This window comes from Papio anubis, chromosome 4 (genome assembly GCF_008728515.1).
Source record: "Papio anubis isolate 15944 chromosome 4, Panubis1.0, whole genome shotgun sequence".
Taxonomy (NCBI): domain Eukaryota; kingdom Metazoa; phylum Chordata; class Mammalia; order Primates; family Cercopithecidae; genus Papio; species Papio anubis.
Window position 1 is genome coordinate 91,958,139 of NC_044979.1, and position 16,053 is coordinate 91,974,191.

Sequence of the window (16,053 nt, forward strand, 5' to 3'; positions counted from 1 at the left end):
TACTTCATTCCATTCTATGGCCAAATATTAGGTTGGTGCAAAAGTAATTGTGGGTTTTTCCATAATATTTCATTGTTTGGATTTTTAAACTATTTTATTTATTTATTTATTTATTTATTTATGAGACAGGGTCTCTGTTGCCCAGGCTGGAGTGCAGTGACCTGATGACAGCTCACTGCAGCCTCGACTTCCCAAGGCTCAGGTGATCCTCCTATCTCAGCCTCCTAAGTACCTGGGACTACAGGTGCACGCCACCACACCATGCTAATTTTAAGGAATGGCCAAACCGTTTGCCAATGCAGTTGCACAATTTTACATTCCCATTAGCAGTGTATGAGGGCTCCAGTTTCTCCATGTCCTCACCAACACTTGTTACTGTCTTTGTTTTTTTATTATAGTCATTCTCATGGGTGTGAAGTGGTACCTCACTATGGCTTTGATTTGCATTTCCCTAATGACTAATGATATTAAGCATCTTTTCATATGCTTATTGGTCATTTGCATTTCTTCTTTGGAGAAATATTTATTTAGTTCTTTTACCTATCTTTCACTTGTACAGATGTTTGATCCCTGTATACCTATCAAATTGTAGAAACATGACTGAATACATATTTATTGGCTGAACAGATGACAGAATAAATCAGTATATTAAAAGTTGATGCTAACCAGATGCGGTGGCTCACGCCTGTAATCCCAGCACTTTGGTAGGCCAAGGGGGGGCGGATCATGAGGTCAGGAGTTTGAGACCAGCCCGGACAACATGGTGAAACCCCGTCTCTACTAAAAATACAAAAGAATTAGCCAGGCGTGGAGGCACATGCCTGTAATCCCAGCTACTCGGGAGGCTAAGGCAGAAGAATAGCTTGAACTCGGGAAACGGAGGTTGCAGTGAGCCGGGATCATGCCATTGCACTCCAGCCTCAGTGACAGTGCGAGACTGTCTCAAAACAAAAAAAGGGACTGGCTGGGACAGAAGAGGGTTGCTAACTGAGTTGCTTATTCTCCTCTTGGAAAACAGTTAAATAGTAAGAGATACTGACAAGGTAAAAACAAATCCAAACTGAATAAAGTGAATAAATTCACCATTCAACTAACAGGGTTTTCAAAAGTGGCTTATTTGTCAGAATTTTTTCAAGTTTAGGCATTTAATCAACAACTCGGAAGGTTTTTGTTGCCAGTGTAAGATCACTCTGCAGGGAAAACAAAATTTGAGAGTTAGATGAAGATAGTAGGTCATAAGTCTGATCAGTTATTTGGGATTTTAAATTCATATTCAGGCAACAAAAGCTTTAGTAATGTAAGAAAAATTATAATATTTAAATAGTCTTCACACGTTAAAACCAGTTGTCTCATTAAAAATGTTTCCAGTCAAGTAACACAGCCAGTGGTTCAGAGGCACTTTCCTTACCATAGACACAAGAGACCTAATCTCTGAGCAAGACATAATTATAAAACATCCTCCAAGAACCACACAAAACATTGCCACTTTATGGCATTCTGGATATTGCTTCTCAGATTAAAAATTGTTGCTAATATTGTGACATTTTGGTAAAAAGGAGCCCTGTCTGAATGTGATAGAATGTCTTTGCTTTAGAATTGACCCAGTTGTTCAAAATTGACAAATTCAGTGAATTAACATCTCACCTGGAAGTCAATGAGATGGGAAATAAATATTTTTTTCTCATGGCTATTTAAAGTAATTTCAATTAAAATAATTGAGGTCTAATTTTCTGTTATGGTGATATCTATACAATTTAAATATTTTATACACTGAAGGAAGGAAGAATCCAGAATTTTCATATGTAAGGTAAAATAGAAGACTGAGAAGAGACTTTTTGCTGCAACCATGCCTCTAGGTCTCATAAGAAGTTTCACTATAAGCAGCTTAGGCCACTTTGAGAAGTTCCAGTATTTGTGGTTTTGACTTCTCTGTCTCTTGCGTGAATTAGAAATTAGAATTTACTAGATCGTCACAGCAGGTTCCTAGCAGGAAAGAGACCATGAAGCCGATATGAAAACATCTCATGTACCCCATAAACACATGCAATTACTATGTACCCTTAAATTTAAAAAATAACATGAATTAAGCTGGGAGCTTTGAATAGAATTAGCCTAGTGACTATTTACAGAAATAATTTTCAGAGGAAAATGCTGAGGCAACCAAGGATTTGCAGTTACAGGAAGCCAATGCAGAAAGCATTGGAAAGTAATTTTTTAAATGTATGTGTTTTGGGCTGGGCAAGGTGGCCACACCTGTAATCCTAGCACTTTGGAAGGCCAAGGCAGATGGATCACCTGAGGTCAGTTGTTCGAGACCAGCCTGACCAGCATGGAAAACCCCACCTCTACTAAAAATATACAAAAATTAGCTGGACGTGGTGGTGTGCACCTGTAATCTTAGCTACTCAGGAGGCTGAGGCACAAGAATCACTTGAACCCAGGAGGCGGAGGTTGCAGTGAGCCAAAATCGTACCATTGCATTTCAGCCTGGGTGAAGGAGAGAGACACTGTCCCAAAGAAAAAAAGAATATATGTGTTTTTAACATTTCATCTTTATAAAAGTAAAATATTTTAATACATTATTTAACATACATAAGTATATTAAATACATATACACTTAAGATGCATTATACGTATATATACAGATACACATAAACACATACATACACATTTTATCTTATCCTTAAAGAATAGCAGTATTTAATGTACATTTAATCACAGAAAGTACAGCTGGCCCTGAAATAACATCCTTTTAATGTTAATGAGGGAAAAAAAACAAATCACTTCCTGCTTGCTGGGACCACTGTCTGTGTGGAGTTTGCACGTGCTCCCCATGTCTGCCTAGGTTTTCTCTTGTCCTCCTGTTTCCTCCCATATCCCACAGCTGAGCACGTTAGGTGAGCTGGAATGTCTGTATGGTCCCAGTGTGAGTGAGTGACGGGGGTGGTGTGTGAGTGGCCCTGCCATGGGATGACATCCTGTCCAGGGCTGGTTCCCACCCAGCGCCCTGAGCTGCCAGGGTAGTCTCCAGCCACCCATGAGCCTGCACTGGAATCAGTGGGTTGGAAAAGGAATGAATGAGTGAATACAAACTGTTGTCAAATAAAAATTTGTAAATTAGACAATAATCATACAAATGCACGACACTAAACATTGCAGTACAAAAACCCTTCTCAAGCCTGCCAGATCTGTCATTGCTTTTGAACTGTGTGGTGGTAGGAGGTGCTGCTTAAGATTTTCTGCTTCGTACACATTTATTTCTCAATTTAACCTACCCCCATTATGCCCACCATTTCTCATTAACGCACCAAAAACTGAGTAAATAATTATCTTACTTGTTTTTATTAACCTTTTTAAATATACGTGTAGCTCACATTTATTTCAGTGTTTAATATTAGAAGTGTTTGGGGCCTTTAGTTAGAAGTTTGATGATGTTTTTGTGACCAGGAACATGCCATAAAAACTTCACTCTTGTTTTTATCAATTAGCCAGTGGTAAAACTGGTTTCTACATATGTTGTTTTGCTTAAAGTCACAGTTTGCAAGTTTATCAGTGACATCAAGGACTTACTGTATAATAATAAAAGCTACTACTTGTTGTTATAGGTCTTTTATATGATTGTATTTAATTGTTACAGTGACACTATGAAGTGAGTACTATTATTGTCAATATTTCTCATATGAGGAAACTAAATCATATAGAGATTTGGTGGGTGATTGCTGATCCTGCTGTACTTTAGGAAATTTGGGAGCAGCTGAAAAATTCTAAATCACCTAAGCTTCTGGCCAAGGTCCATTATAAGAATACAGGAATGGAATGACACCTTAGTATCAGTTATGGGTCATAGGAGTCTCCTGAAAGTCTGTGTTTTGCTCCCTTTAGGTATATCAGGATTGGAGATAAAGAATGCGAATTTCACAAGAACTTTCGCCTTATCCTTCACACAAAATTGGCAAATCCTCACTACAAGCCGGAATTACAAGCTCAGACAACTCTCCTCAATTTCACAGTCACAGAAGATGGTCTAGAAGCCCAGCTGCTGGCAGAGGTTGTCAGTATTGAGAGGCCAGATTTGGAGAAACTTAAGGTAAAAATGTTTACGTCACCACCAACACTTATTCAGCACTTGCTTTGCACAAATCATAGTGCTAGACACAGAAGTATAAAATAGGATTCTTGCCCACTAGCATCTTGCAATCTAATTGGGAAAAATAAGTATACATGTTAAAAGTTAAACAATTCAAAGTTGCTCTTCATAATGCTAGATTGTTACGGTTATGCCACAAGTAGGAGATAGGGTGGCTCTGGATCTTGTCTGACAGCAAACAAAGAGGCATACGAGTCATGTAAAATAGAGGTATGCCCAGGTAGGTTGGAATGTAATCGACTAATTTAGCCTGGGCTAAAGAATGAAAAAGAGGTGTAATGAAGAAAACTTGGAAAAATTAAGGACCTGGTAGCTAGTTATGACTAGTATTCAAAGGGACATTTGTGGCCCTAAGTATATTAAGAAACAATGCTGAAAATAATGAAATTCAGTGTTGTATACAGAAAACAAAACAACATAACCTTAAAATGTAGAAGAAAGGCAATAATAAAGATAAAATCAGAAAATAGAGAAACAGAAAAGATTAACAAAATAAACAAGCTAGTTCTTTGGCAAGAAGGGGTGATGAAGTGATATAGTAGATATACCTCCATAAGGACTAGTGAAGAATAAAAGATAAAAGGCAAGTAAAAGAAGACAAAGGCACATAACTACACACAGAGGTTATAAACTATAAAGGAATGCTGTGCTCAGCTTTCTTTTTTCTTTCTTTTTTTTTTTTTTTTGAGAGGGAGTCTCGCTCTGTCGCCAAGCCTGGAGTGCAGTGGCATGGTCTTGACTCACTGCAACCTCCACCTCCCGGGTTCAAGCAATTCTTCTGCCTCGGCGTCCCAAGTAGCTGGGACTACAGGCATGCACCACCACACCCAGCTAATCTTTGTATTTTGGGTAGTGACCGGGTTTCACCATATTTGCCAGGCTGGTCTCAAACTCCTGACCTCGTGATCCTCCTGCCTCAGCCTCCCAAAGTGCTGGGATTACAGGCATGAGCCACCGTGCCTGGTCATGCCGTGCCCAACTTTCTAACAATAAATTTGAATATTGAAATGGTGATGTGAAAATTAAAAAGAATTTACATGCTAACCTGGGCAAATTTGGCAATAGTGTGTCTCAAAAATTTAAATGAGATATACTAAGAATTAAAACAAGGATTTATATTTCAGATGTTAAGAGATTCATGGCCTACATTTTGGAACTTGAAAGGATTTCTTCCCACGGATGAACAACATTATTCATATTTTGAAAAACTAAGCTAGAATACTTTTTCTTAGTACAAATCAGGAGTCTGCAAACTGTGGCTCCCATGCCTAATTTGGCCTGTCACCTCTTTTTGTTAATAAAGTTTATTGAAACACAGCCATCGCCAAACACAGTGGCTCACACCTGTAATACCAACACTTTGGAAAGCTGAGGCTGGATCACTTGAGGCCAAGAGTTTGAGACCAGCCTGGCCAGCATGGCAAAACCCCGTCTCTACTAAAAATACAAAAAATTACCCATGTGTGGTGGTGCACAACTGTAGCCCCAGCTACTGGGGAGGCTGAGGCACAAGAACCACTTGAACCCAGGGGCAGAGGTTGCAGTGTGCCGGGATAGTGCCACTATACTCCAGCCTGGAGGACAGAGCAAGACTCTGTCTCAAACAAAAACAAAAGCAAACAAAAAATTGACTTGTTCATATATTTACATATTGTCTATGACTGCTTTTGCACTATAATGGCAGAGTTGGGTAGTTGCAATAGATACCTTATGGCCTACGAAGCCAAAAGTATTTACTATCTGGCCCTTTCCAGAAAGAGATTGCCACCCTGGTATAAATCAGTGGTTCTCAAACTGGGGGTCCTGGAACAGCAGCATCACCATCAGCTGGTGCTGATACAAATATGCTTTAAATGCAAATTATCTGGCCACAGCCCAGATCCCACTAAATGAGAAACTCTGGTTGGGGGTCCAGCAATCATGTTTTACTAAGCCATGCAAGAAATTCTGGTCCATGCTTACACTCTTTGTGAGGCTGCTTTACTTGGATTTGCCACTGCAGCAGTTGCCATGTAGGCAAAGACAGCTGTGAGATCAAGGCTGGGTATGAGTGGACATGGTTCCCTGAGGCCTCGTTACAAATGTGCTACGTTCAGTGGAACTGCAACATGCCAGGAGTGAATCATCCACCAAGTCAGAGTTCAAAGGACCACTGGCTTACTGCCTTGTGCACTAATTGCCAAGCTGGCTCAGGGACTGTGTCTGTAATCAAGGCACCACCAGACCATATAAGAAAATAGTATTTTTTTTTTTATGTTAGCATAAAAATGTTACAGGAGTTCTTGTGTTCTGAATGTCAGATTCTTATTGGATCTATGACTTATAAAAATTTTCTCCCATTCTGTGGATTGTCTTTTCACTTTCTTGTTAGTGTCCTTTGAAGCACAAAAGGTTTTAATTTTGGTAATGTTCAATTTATCTATTTTTTCTTGCTTGTGTTTTTGGTATCATATCTAAGAAATCATTAACTGATAGTTCATGAAGATGTATGTTTTCTCTTAGGAGCTGTGTAGTTTTAGTGCTTACATTTAGCTCCGTTGTACATTTTGAGTTAATTTTTGTACATGGTGTGAGGTAGGGGTACACCTTCATTCTTTTGCATGTAGATATCTAGTTTTCCCAGCACCATTTGTTGAAAAGACCATATTTTCTCCCTTAAATTGCCTTTGATCCTTGTTAAACATCAGTTGGCCATATTTCTGTGGATCTGTTCATATTTCTGGGTGCTCTATTTCATTCCATTGATCTGTTTGTCTATCCTTTCATCAATATCACACCACCTTGATTACTGTAGCTTGATAGTCTGGAAGCCAAGTAGTGTCAATTCTCTGACTTTGTTTTTCTGTATATTTTTGATGATTCTGGATCTTATGCTTTTAAATATAAACTTTATTATCAAATTTTCAATATCTACAAAATAATGTACAAGTATTTTGAATAATATTGTGCTGAATTTCAGAAAGGAATAATGAATGGCTTAACAATACTGAGACTTCCTATTCATGAACATGCAATATCTCTCCATTGTTTAGATCTTTGATTTCTTTCATCAGAGTTTTTTACTCCTCCAGACAGATCTTCAACATACTTTGTGAAATCTGTACCTAAATTTTTCAGTTTTTTGGTACTAATGTGAATGGCATTGTGTTTTAAATTTCAAATTCCAATTGTTCAAAGCTGGTGTATAGAAGAGCAATGGCTTTTGTATATTAATCTGTATCCTGCAAATGTGCTCTACCTGCTTATTAGTTGCAAGAGGCCTTATGTTCATACTTTGGTATTTTCCACATAGATTATCATGTCATGTGTGAACAAAGACAATTTTTTGTTTCTTCCTTCCCATTCCGTATACCTTTTATTTCCTTTTCTTGTCTTACTGTATTAGTTAGGACTTCTAGTACAACATTGAATAGGAGTGGAACTTTGCCTCATTCCTGATCTTAGGGCAAAAACTTCTAGCTTCTCACCATTAAGTACAGTGTTAGCTATGATTCTCTTCTTTTAGATGTTCTTTATCAAGAAAGTTCTCCTCTATTTCTAATTTGCTGAGAGTTTTTATCATTAAATTACTGTTAAATTTTATCAAATGTTTTTTCTATATCGATTGATATGACTACATTTTTTCTTCTTTAGCTTGTTATAGATCATTACTTAACTTTTGAACCAGACTTGCATACCTGGAATAAATCCCACTTGGTCGTGGTGTGTCGTTATTTTTGTACATTGTTGGATTTGATTTGCTAATTTTTTGAGGATGTTCACATCTATGCTCATCAGAGATACTGGTCTGTAGTTTTTTTGTTTTTTCCTGTAGTGGGTTTATCTGGTTTTGGTCTTAGAGTAACATTTGCCTTATAGAATGAGATAGGAAGTCTTCTTTCTGCTTCTGTTTTCTAGAGAAAAATTGTAGAGAATTGATACTATTTCCCCCTTAACTCTTTTCTTCCAGTGGAATCATCTGGACCTGGTGCTTTCTGTTTTGAAAGATTATTAATTCATTTAATACATATAGGCCTTTTCAGATTATGTATGTGTTTTTGGTAGATTCTGCCCTCCAAAGTATCAGTTCACTTCATCTAAGTTATCAAATTTGTAAGCATGTAATGGTTTATAAGATTCTTTTATTATCCTTTAATGTTCATGGAATTGGTATTTATGCCCCTCTTTCATTTCTCATACCAATAATTGGTGCCTTCTCTTTTCTCTTGGCTAGCCTGGCTAGAGAATTATACATTCTGTTGATCCTTTCAGATAATCAGCTTTGGATTTTATTGATTTTCTGGTTAAAATATTACTGACTTCTGCTCTGATTTTTATTATGTATTCATAAGCTTGCTTTAGATTTACATTGCTCCTTTATCTAATTTTCTAAGGTAAAAGCTTAGATAAATACCTTTAGGTTTTCTTCTGTACTTTTCTAATATATGCATTCAATGCTATAAATTTCCCTTTAACCACTGCTTTTTCTGCATCTCACAAATTTTGATATGTTGTATTTTTGTTTGCATTTCTTTCAAAATATTTTTAAGTTTCTCTTGAGACTTCTTCTTTGACCCATGTGTTATTTTAAAGTGTGTCATTTAATCTCCAAATATTTTTGAATTTTAAGCTTTCCGTTACTGATTTCTTATTTAATTTTGTTGTGGTCTGGAACATACTTTGTATGATTTCTATTCTTTTAAGCCTTTTTGGTGTGTTATTTGGTTCATCTTCGTGAATGTTCCATGTGAGCTTGAGAAAAATGTATATTCTTCTGTAGGTGGATGAAGTAGTCAGTGACATTCAATCCAGATGATTGATGATGTTGCACAGTTCAGCTACATCCTTGCTGATTTTTTGCCTGCTGGATCTGTCAGTTATGATATAAGGGTTTTGAATTGTCCAGCTATAATTGTGGCCTTGTTTATTTCTCCTTGCAACTCTTAGTTTTTGCCTTGTGTATTTTGACACTCTGTTGTTAGGTGCATACACATTAAAGATTGTTATGCTTTCATGGAGAGTAGACCCCTTTATTATGTAATGCACTTCTTTGTTCTCAATAATTTTTCTTATTCTGATAACTACTTTGTCTTAAATTAATATAACCACCCCAACTCTCTTTTGATTAGTGTTAGCATGATATATTTTTCTGCATCTCTCTCTCTCTCCTTTTAATTTTATATTTAAAGTGGATTTTATAGACAGTAGATAGTTAGGTCTTGTTTTTTATCCACTATGTCAATATAATTCACATTTAAAGAGATTGTTGCTGTAATTAGATCAATATCTACCATATTTTATTGGTTTTTATTCATTATACTTGTTTCTCACTAGTTTTTTTTTTGTCTTTTTCTCTTTTTCTGCCATCTTTGGTTTTAAATGAGCACTTTCTATTATTCCAGTGTCTCTTCTGTCTTAGCTATATATATTGCATGCTCACTCTCATGCACTCTATATATATGTATATATTGCTGTAATCTTTATATATTACAATATAAATATATGTATTTTGTATTTGTAATATTTTTCTTTTCCTGTTCTTCTGCCTCCTTTGGTTTTAATTAAGCATTTTATATGATTCTAGTGTATCTTCTCTTAATAAAATATATTGCTATATATAAGTACAATATAAATTGTATTTCTTTTTTTAAAAAATGTTAGTGGTTACCTTAGCATTTGAAGTATACATTTACAACTAATCTAACTCAATTTTCCTTTTTTTCTTTCTTCTTTTTCTCTGAGATGAAGTTTTGCTCTTGTTGCCCCGGCTGGAGTGCAATGGCACAATCTCAGCTCACTGCAACCTCTGCCTCCCCGGTTCAAACAATTCTCCGGCGTCAGCCTCCCGAGTAGCTGGGATTACAGGCATGTACCACCATGCCCAGCTAATTTTGTATTTTCAGTAGAGATGGTTTTTCGCCATGTTGGTCAGGCTAGTCTCAAAATCCTGACCTCAGGTGATCCACCCGTCTCACCCTTCCAAACTGCTGGGATTACAGGCATGAGCTACCGTGCCCAGCCTCTAACTCCATTTTCAAATAACACTACTGCCTCATTGGTAATGCAGGTAAAAAATACTGCATTACCAATGCAGGTAAAATGAGACTATTCTCATTTCCTTCCTCTCATCCTTTATAACATTGCTGTCATTCATTTCACTTCTCCATAAGTTATAATCACTGACTATATTGCTGTTATTACTGTTTTGAAAAGACAGCTCAATTAGTAAACTAACTTATTTTATCTTCATTTACTCCTTCGCTAGTACTCTTTCATTCTTTACATAGATGTGAATTTCTGACCTATGTCATTTTTCTTCTCTATGAAGAATTTTTGTTTTTAACATTTCTGGTAAGTCAGGTCTATTAACAATAAAATCCCTCTGTCTTGTTTGTCTAAGAAAGCTTTTATTACTGCTTTACTTTTGAAGGATAATTTTACAAGATACAAAATTATTTGTTAATTTTTTTCCTTAAACATTTTAAATATTTTACTCAACTCTCCTTTTTGCATAGTTTCTCAAGAGAAATTCCATGTAATTCTTATCTTTGTTCCTTCATAGGTAAGGTAATTTATTTCATGTGGACTCCTTCAAGATTTTTTCGTTGTCTTTGATACACAGTTTGAATATTAAATGCCTAGGAGTTGATTTTTTGGCATTTATCCTGCTTAACGTGCTGTGGGTGTCCTGGATCTATGGTTTGGTATCTTTCATTAATTTTGAAGACTTTTTAGCTACCATTATTTCCAATCTTTCTTCTGCTCATTTTTTTCTTTCTTCTCCTTGTAAGCATCTCACAGTTCTTGGATATTCTTTCCTTTTTAATTTTTATTCTTTTTTTCTTTTCAAGTATCTACTGACATGTCTAAGCATACTGATTTTTGTCACTGTGTCTAATTTACTCATGAGCCCATCAAAAACATTCTTCGACAAGGCACAGTGGCTCATGTCTGTAATGCCAGCACTTTGGGAAGCCGAGGTGGGTGGATCACAAGGTCAGGAGATCAAGACCCAGCCAAGATTATGCCACTGCACTCCAGCCTGAGTGACAGTGACTCTGTCTCCAAAAAAAAAAAAAAAATTCTTCATTTTTGTTACATTGTTTTTTATTTCTAGCATTTCCTTTTTATTCATCGAGTTTCTATCTCTACTTATATTGCCCATGTGATCTTTCATGGTGTTCACTTTTCCAGTAAAGCTCTTAGCACATTAAGTAGTTACTTTTAACTCCCAGTCTGATAATTCCAAAATTTCTGCCACATCTGAGTCTCGTGCTGAGGTTTGCGTTTTCTCTTCTGGTTTGTCTTTTGTTTTCTTTTTGTTTTGTTCTGTTTTTTGCTTTTTAGTACACCTTGTACTTATTTGTTGAAAGCCAGACATGGTGTATTAGATAATTGTCACAAAAGTAAATACCATTTTAGTGTGAGGTTTTATGTTTCTAGGGCTAGGAGTTAAGGCTGTGTTTCATGTTCATTGTAGCTGCTCATATTGTAGACTTCAGTTTTATCTAGTGTCCTTTTTTTTGTCTCCTTTGTTGTCTTTAGGTTTCCCTAAAAACTGATTTGGCAAATCTCTCAGTTATAATCCACTGATATTATACTGGAGTCTGTCAATGTGTTGGTAAGGTATTATGGACGGGAAGCATTCTTTTATCTTATCATTAAATCTCAGGGTTTTTTAGGAGCCCTGAATCACTGGAATGTGACCTTCAGAAGACTTACTTAGCCTTTTTTAAAGGACAGGAAGTCTGCCCTTCCCCAGAGATATGGTTTGGCTATGATATCACCCAAATCTCATCTTGACTTGTAGTTCCCATAATCCCCATATGTTGTGGCAGGGACCCAGTGGGAGGTAACTGAATCATGGGGTTGGTTTCCTCCATGCTGTTCTTGTGATAGTAAGTGAGTTCTCATGAGATCTGATGGTTTTATAAGGGGCTTTTCCCCTTTGCTGGGCACTTCTCTCTCCTGCTGCCAAGGAAAGAAGGACATGTTTGCTTCCCTTCCGCCATGATTATGTTTCCTGATGCCTCCCTAGCTATGTGGAACTATGAATCAATTAAACCTCTTTTCTTTATAAATTACCCAGTCTCAGGAAATCCTTTATCGCAATTTGAGAAGAGACTAATACATCTAGGTCATATTAGACACTGACCAAGTAGTTTCCTTTGTGGGCAGGATTTTGTTAAGGAGAACAGAAAGCTCTGGACATATTTAAAATAATTACTTTGCCTCTGAGCTTATGCCATAATGGTTACTTTTCCTATCCTGAGCCCAGAGCGGGTGTAGATTTTATATGACCTTCACTGTAAGAACCTGATGGCGTTTCCTGGAGGTAAAACTCAAAGAAGTGTAGAGACTCCAAAGAATGGGCCCCGCTGAAGTTTTAACTCAAGTTCTACCTTCAGCAATTAGCCAATTACCATGTCAGTGTTCCTGAGAAGTTGTGATTCTGTTTGCCTATTTTTAGGATGGCAATTTGCCCTGTGACCTCAGTTTTCTGATGCATGTAAGAAGAATTGTTGATGAGTGTTTTTCCTATTTTGAGAATGGAAATGAGACTTCTAAGCCTTTATACATGTGAGCAGAAACCAGAAGTTTCTGATGTTTTCTTAAACAGATTCTTCCTATGGTTCATGATGTTAAATTATTGTAAGTGTTTATACTCTGCGCCCTGGAGTGCAACTAGATCTTAACATACTTTCTGAAGTTTTTTAAAGAATTTCTAAAAATTATGATTGGTATGGTTTCAATGTTAAGGGTGTTTTATTATATACTGATTTCGTGAAATTTGTGATTAAGGAAACAATGCTTTAAAAATATGTACTTGTCCAGGCGCGGTGGCTGACGCCTGCAATCCCAGCACTTTGGGAGGCCGAGGTGGGTGGATCATTTGAGTTCAGGAGTTCGAGACCAGCTTGACCAACATGGTGAAACCCCGTCTATACTAAAATACAAAAATATAGCTGGATGTGGTGGCAGGTGCCTGTAATCTCAGCTACTCAGGAGGCTGAGGCAGGAGAATCGCTTGAACCTGGGAGGCAGAGGTTGCAGTGAGCCAAGATTATACCACTGCACTCCAGCCTGGGTAACAGAGCGAGACTTCCTCTCAAAAAAATAAATAAATAAATAAAAAATAAATGTACTTAACCACCATTTTTCACACTTTTCTTGGTTTGTATTAGTTGGTATTGACAAAGCACCAAAATGATTTTAAGATTGAGCTCAAGTATCTGGAAGACGACCTCCTTTTGCGCCTTTCTGCAGCAGAGGGAAGCTTTCTGGATGACACCAAACTAGTAGAGAGCTTGGAGGCAACAAAGGCCACTGCGGCAGAGATAGAGCACAAGGTAGGAAGGGCAGAGGATACCTGGCAGATTCTAATGGTCTGTTTGAATGAGACACATGGGGCGGGCAGTGTAATCAGACTTGGTAATTCCTCTAAGAGGACCCCTGTGTGGAATTCAGGTGATTTAATAAGCTGCAACTGGACTGTGTGGGATTCTAAATGGAGATGGAGATGGTTGAATGTGTGCTTCTCCTAATTCCATAGAGATCTCATTCAAATCAGACACTGTCCAGCTACTATTTTTCCTGGGTGATCAAATGTAAAGAAAGTTGAGGCCTGCTGGCTTCTATGGCTGAAAATCTGAAAAGCCTTAGCATCCGGCTCTACCAAACTTACATCCTACAGCTTCTCTGCAGATTCTCCAAGCTGTTGGACATTTTAAAGAAATTCTTAGAGTGGAAGTTTTGTTTACTGGCCTGCCGTGGCAGGATACTGAGCAAATGATAGTCTCCTGCTGTACTCAAATGCACTATTCACCCCTGGAAAAATGACATTTCCTAAAAGCCAGTAGAAATTTTTATGAAATAGGCTTCCTGCTAACGTCCAGCATGGGTCCCAATATGCCTTATGTGTGATGTGCACTTTGGGCTTTCACAAATGACCGTTAACCCTTAAAATTCCATCATTTCAGTGTGAATTAGACCCTTATTTGCTTTCTGGAATACCCTTATTACTAAGTAATCTATTAATTGCCCAGCAGAAGCTGTGTCACTACACATCCTATATATATGTCTTAAATTAAGTGAGGAAATGGAATCCCAAATTTCTCTATCTTTTCAAGTAAGTGAATATTAGGCAGCTCCTAAGATGGTAAAGTTAGAACAATTAAGTAAATTAACTTAGCTTTGAAGTTAACTTCTAATTGTCTCTTAAAATGTGTCTTCCTATCTTCTTCATATATCACCATGTAGTGACTTCCTTCTCTGCCCTACATTTTATTTCCTTTTATACACAAATATTATGAGTCAAGTCTGTAGAGAAGGTTGGGGAAAATACTGTATCCTGTGGGACCAGCGGTAGTCCTGGATAAAATAAATAGATATTTGAGCCTTGGGTAAAACTGAATATATTGGTTGATGATGGTGGTGGTTTTTCTTTTTTAATTATCTCTCTGAATGTGCCCAGAGGCTAATACATAAAGATAAACTAAATGGAAATATATGGACATATGGATGATTCAGTGCAAAGTTAGAATTAGGCATGAGAGTCTTTATATTAAGGCTTTTTAGTAAGCATAGTACCGGATATATTATTCACCTTGACTGCTTTTGTATGCCTTGTTGCCTAATAAAGTTATTGGCATTGAATTGACCCAGCAGACTTTTAAGAGCCATCCCTAGGAGGTGATATAACTGGGTTATTAAGCCTTGAAAGAGAGAGAGGAAGCAGAAAGGTGACATTACTCAGAAACAAATTCTGTAGAACCGAAAACAACTAGGTTTGTTTAATCTGTAACCTAGAAAACCACTAGAGTTATGTCCATTCTCACTGAAACTCAGTTTATTAAAAAATTATTTTAAAATATGAATGTAAACATTTTAGAAAAGCTCATGCACATGGATGCCATGCATGTTATCTATTTTAATACTCATAATTTTTCATTTCAGGTACGTCTTCCGTTCCTTGGATATGTGTAGAGAATATGAAGAGTAAATAAGTTACTTATTTTGTTTGATCCCACCATAGGTGATTGAAGCCAAAGAAAATGAAAGAAAAATCAACGAGGCCCGAGAATGTTACAGACCAGTGGCAGCAAGAGCATCTCTTCTTTATTTTGTTATTAATGACCTCCAAAAAATCAACCCCATCTACCAGTTCTCTTTGAAGGTAATGCTGAATAAGCTAAGAAATATGGAAAACTTTAGGAGTTCAATTTGTTTCTGGAAATTTGGAATTTATTTTATTAATAATAATAACTATTATTATTATTATTATTATTGAGACAGAGTCTCACCCTGTCGCCAGGCTGGAGTGCAGTGGCATGATCATTGCAGCCTCTGCCTCCCATGTTCAAGCAATTCTCATGCCTCAGTCACCTGAGTAGCTGGGACTACAGGAGTGCGCCACCACACCGGGCTAATTTTTGTATTTTTAGTAGAGACAGGGTTTTGCCACGTTGCCCAGGCTGGTCTTGAACTCCTGGCCTGAAGTGATCCCCCCTGCTTCGGCCTCCCAAAGTGCTGAGAGTACAGGTGTGAACCACTGCGCGTGGCCAGAATGTATTTTTAAGCAATCAGTGTATACCCAGTAAGGAGTCATGAAGATCTGGTTAACAAAATAACAAAAGCAAAATCCTCATTCTCAGGAATTTTCATTTATAATTTTCAGTAAGACTTTGAGGTAATTAAACTATGGATATGGTATCATATTATATTGGTGTATTGCTCCTGAGCAGACTCTTACTTTTTTTTTTTTTTTGAGATGGAGTCTCCTTTTGTTGCCCAGGCTAGAGGGCAGTGGTGCGATCTTGGCTCACTGCAAGCTCTGCCTCCTGAGTTCATGCCATTCTCCTGCCTCAACCTCTCTAGTAGCTGGGACTGCAGGTGCCCGCCACCTTGCCTGGCTAATTTTTTTGTAT

General features: G+C 37.3%; 1 protein-coding gene across 1 annotated transcript in view; it reads left to right on the forward strand.

Moving 5' to 3' along the window:
• The window catches only part of DNAH11 (dynein axonemal heavy chain 11), a 410,596-nt gene that overhangs the window by 348,890 nt on the left and 45,653 nt on the right, over positions 1-16,053 (forward strand). Inside the window, exons 67-69 of the mRNA XM_031665316.1 lie at positions 3,883-4,087; positions 13,312-13,476; positions 15,162-15,302. Coding sequence (XP_031521176.1) covers positions 3,883-4,087; positions 13,312-13,476; positions 15,162-15,302 — 511 coding nt within the window. The remainder of the gene's footprint in view (positions 1-3,882; positions 4,088-13,311; positions 13,477-15,161; positions 15,303-16,053) is intronic.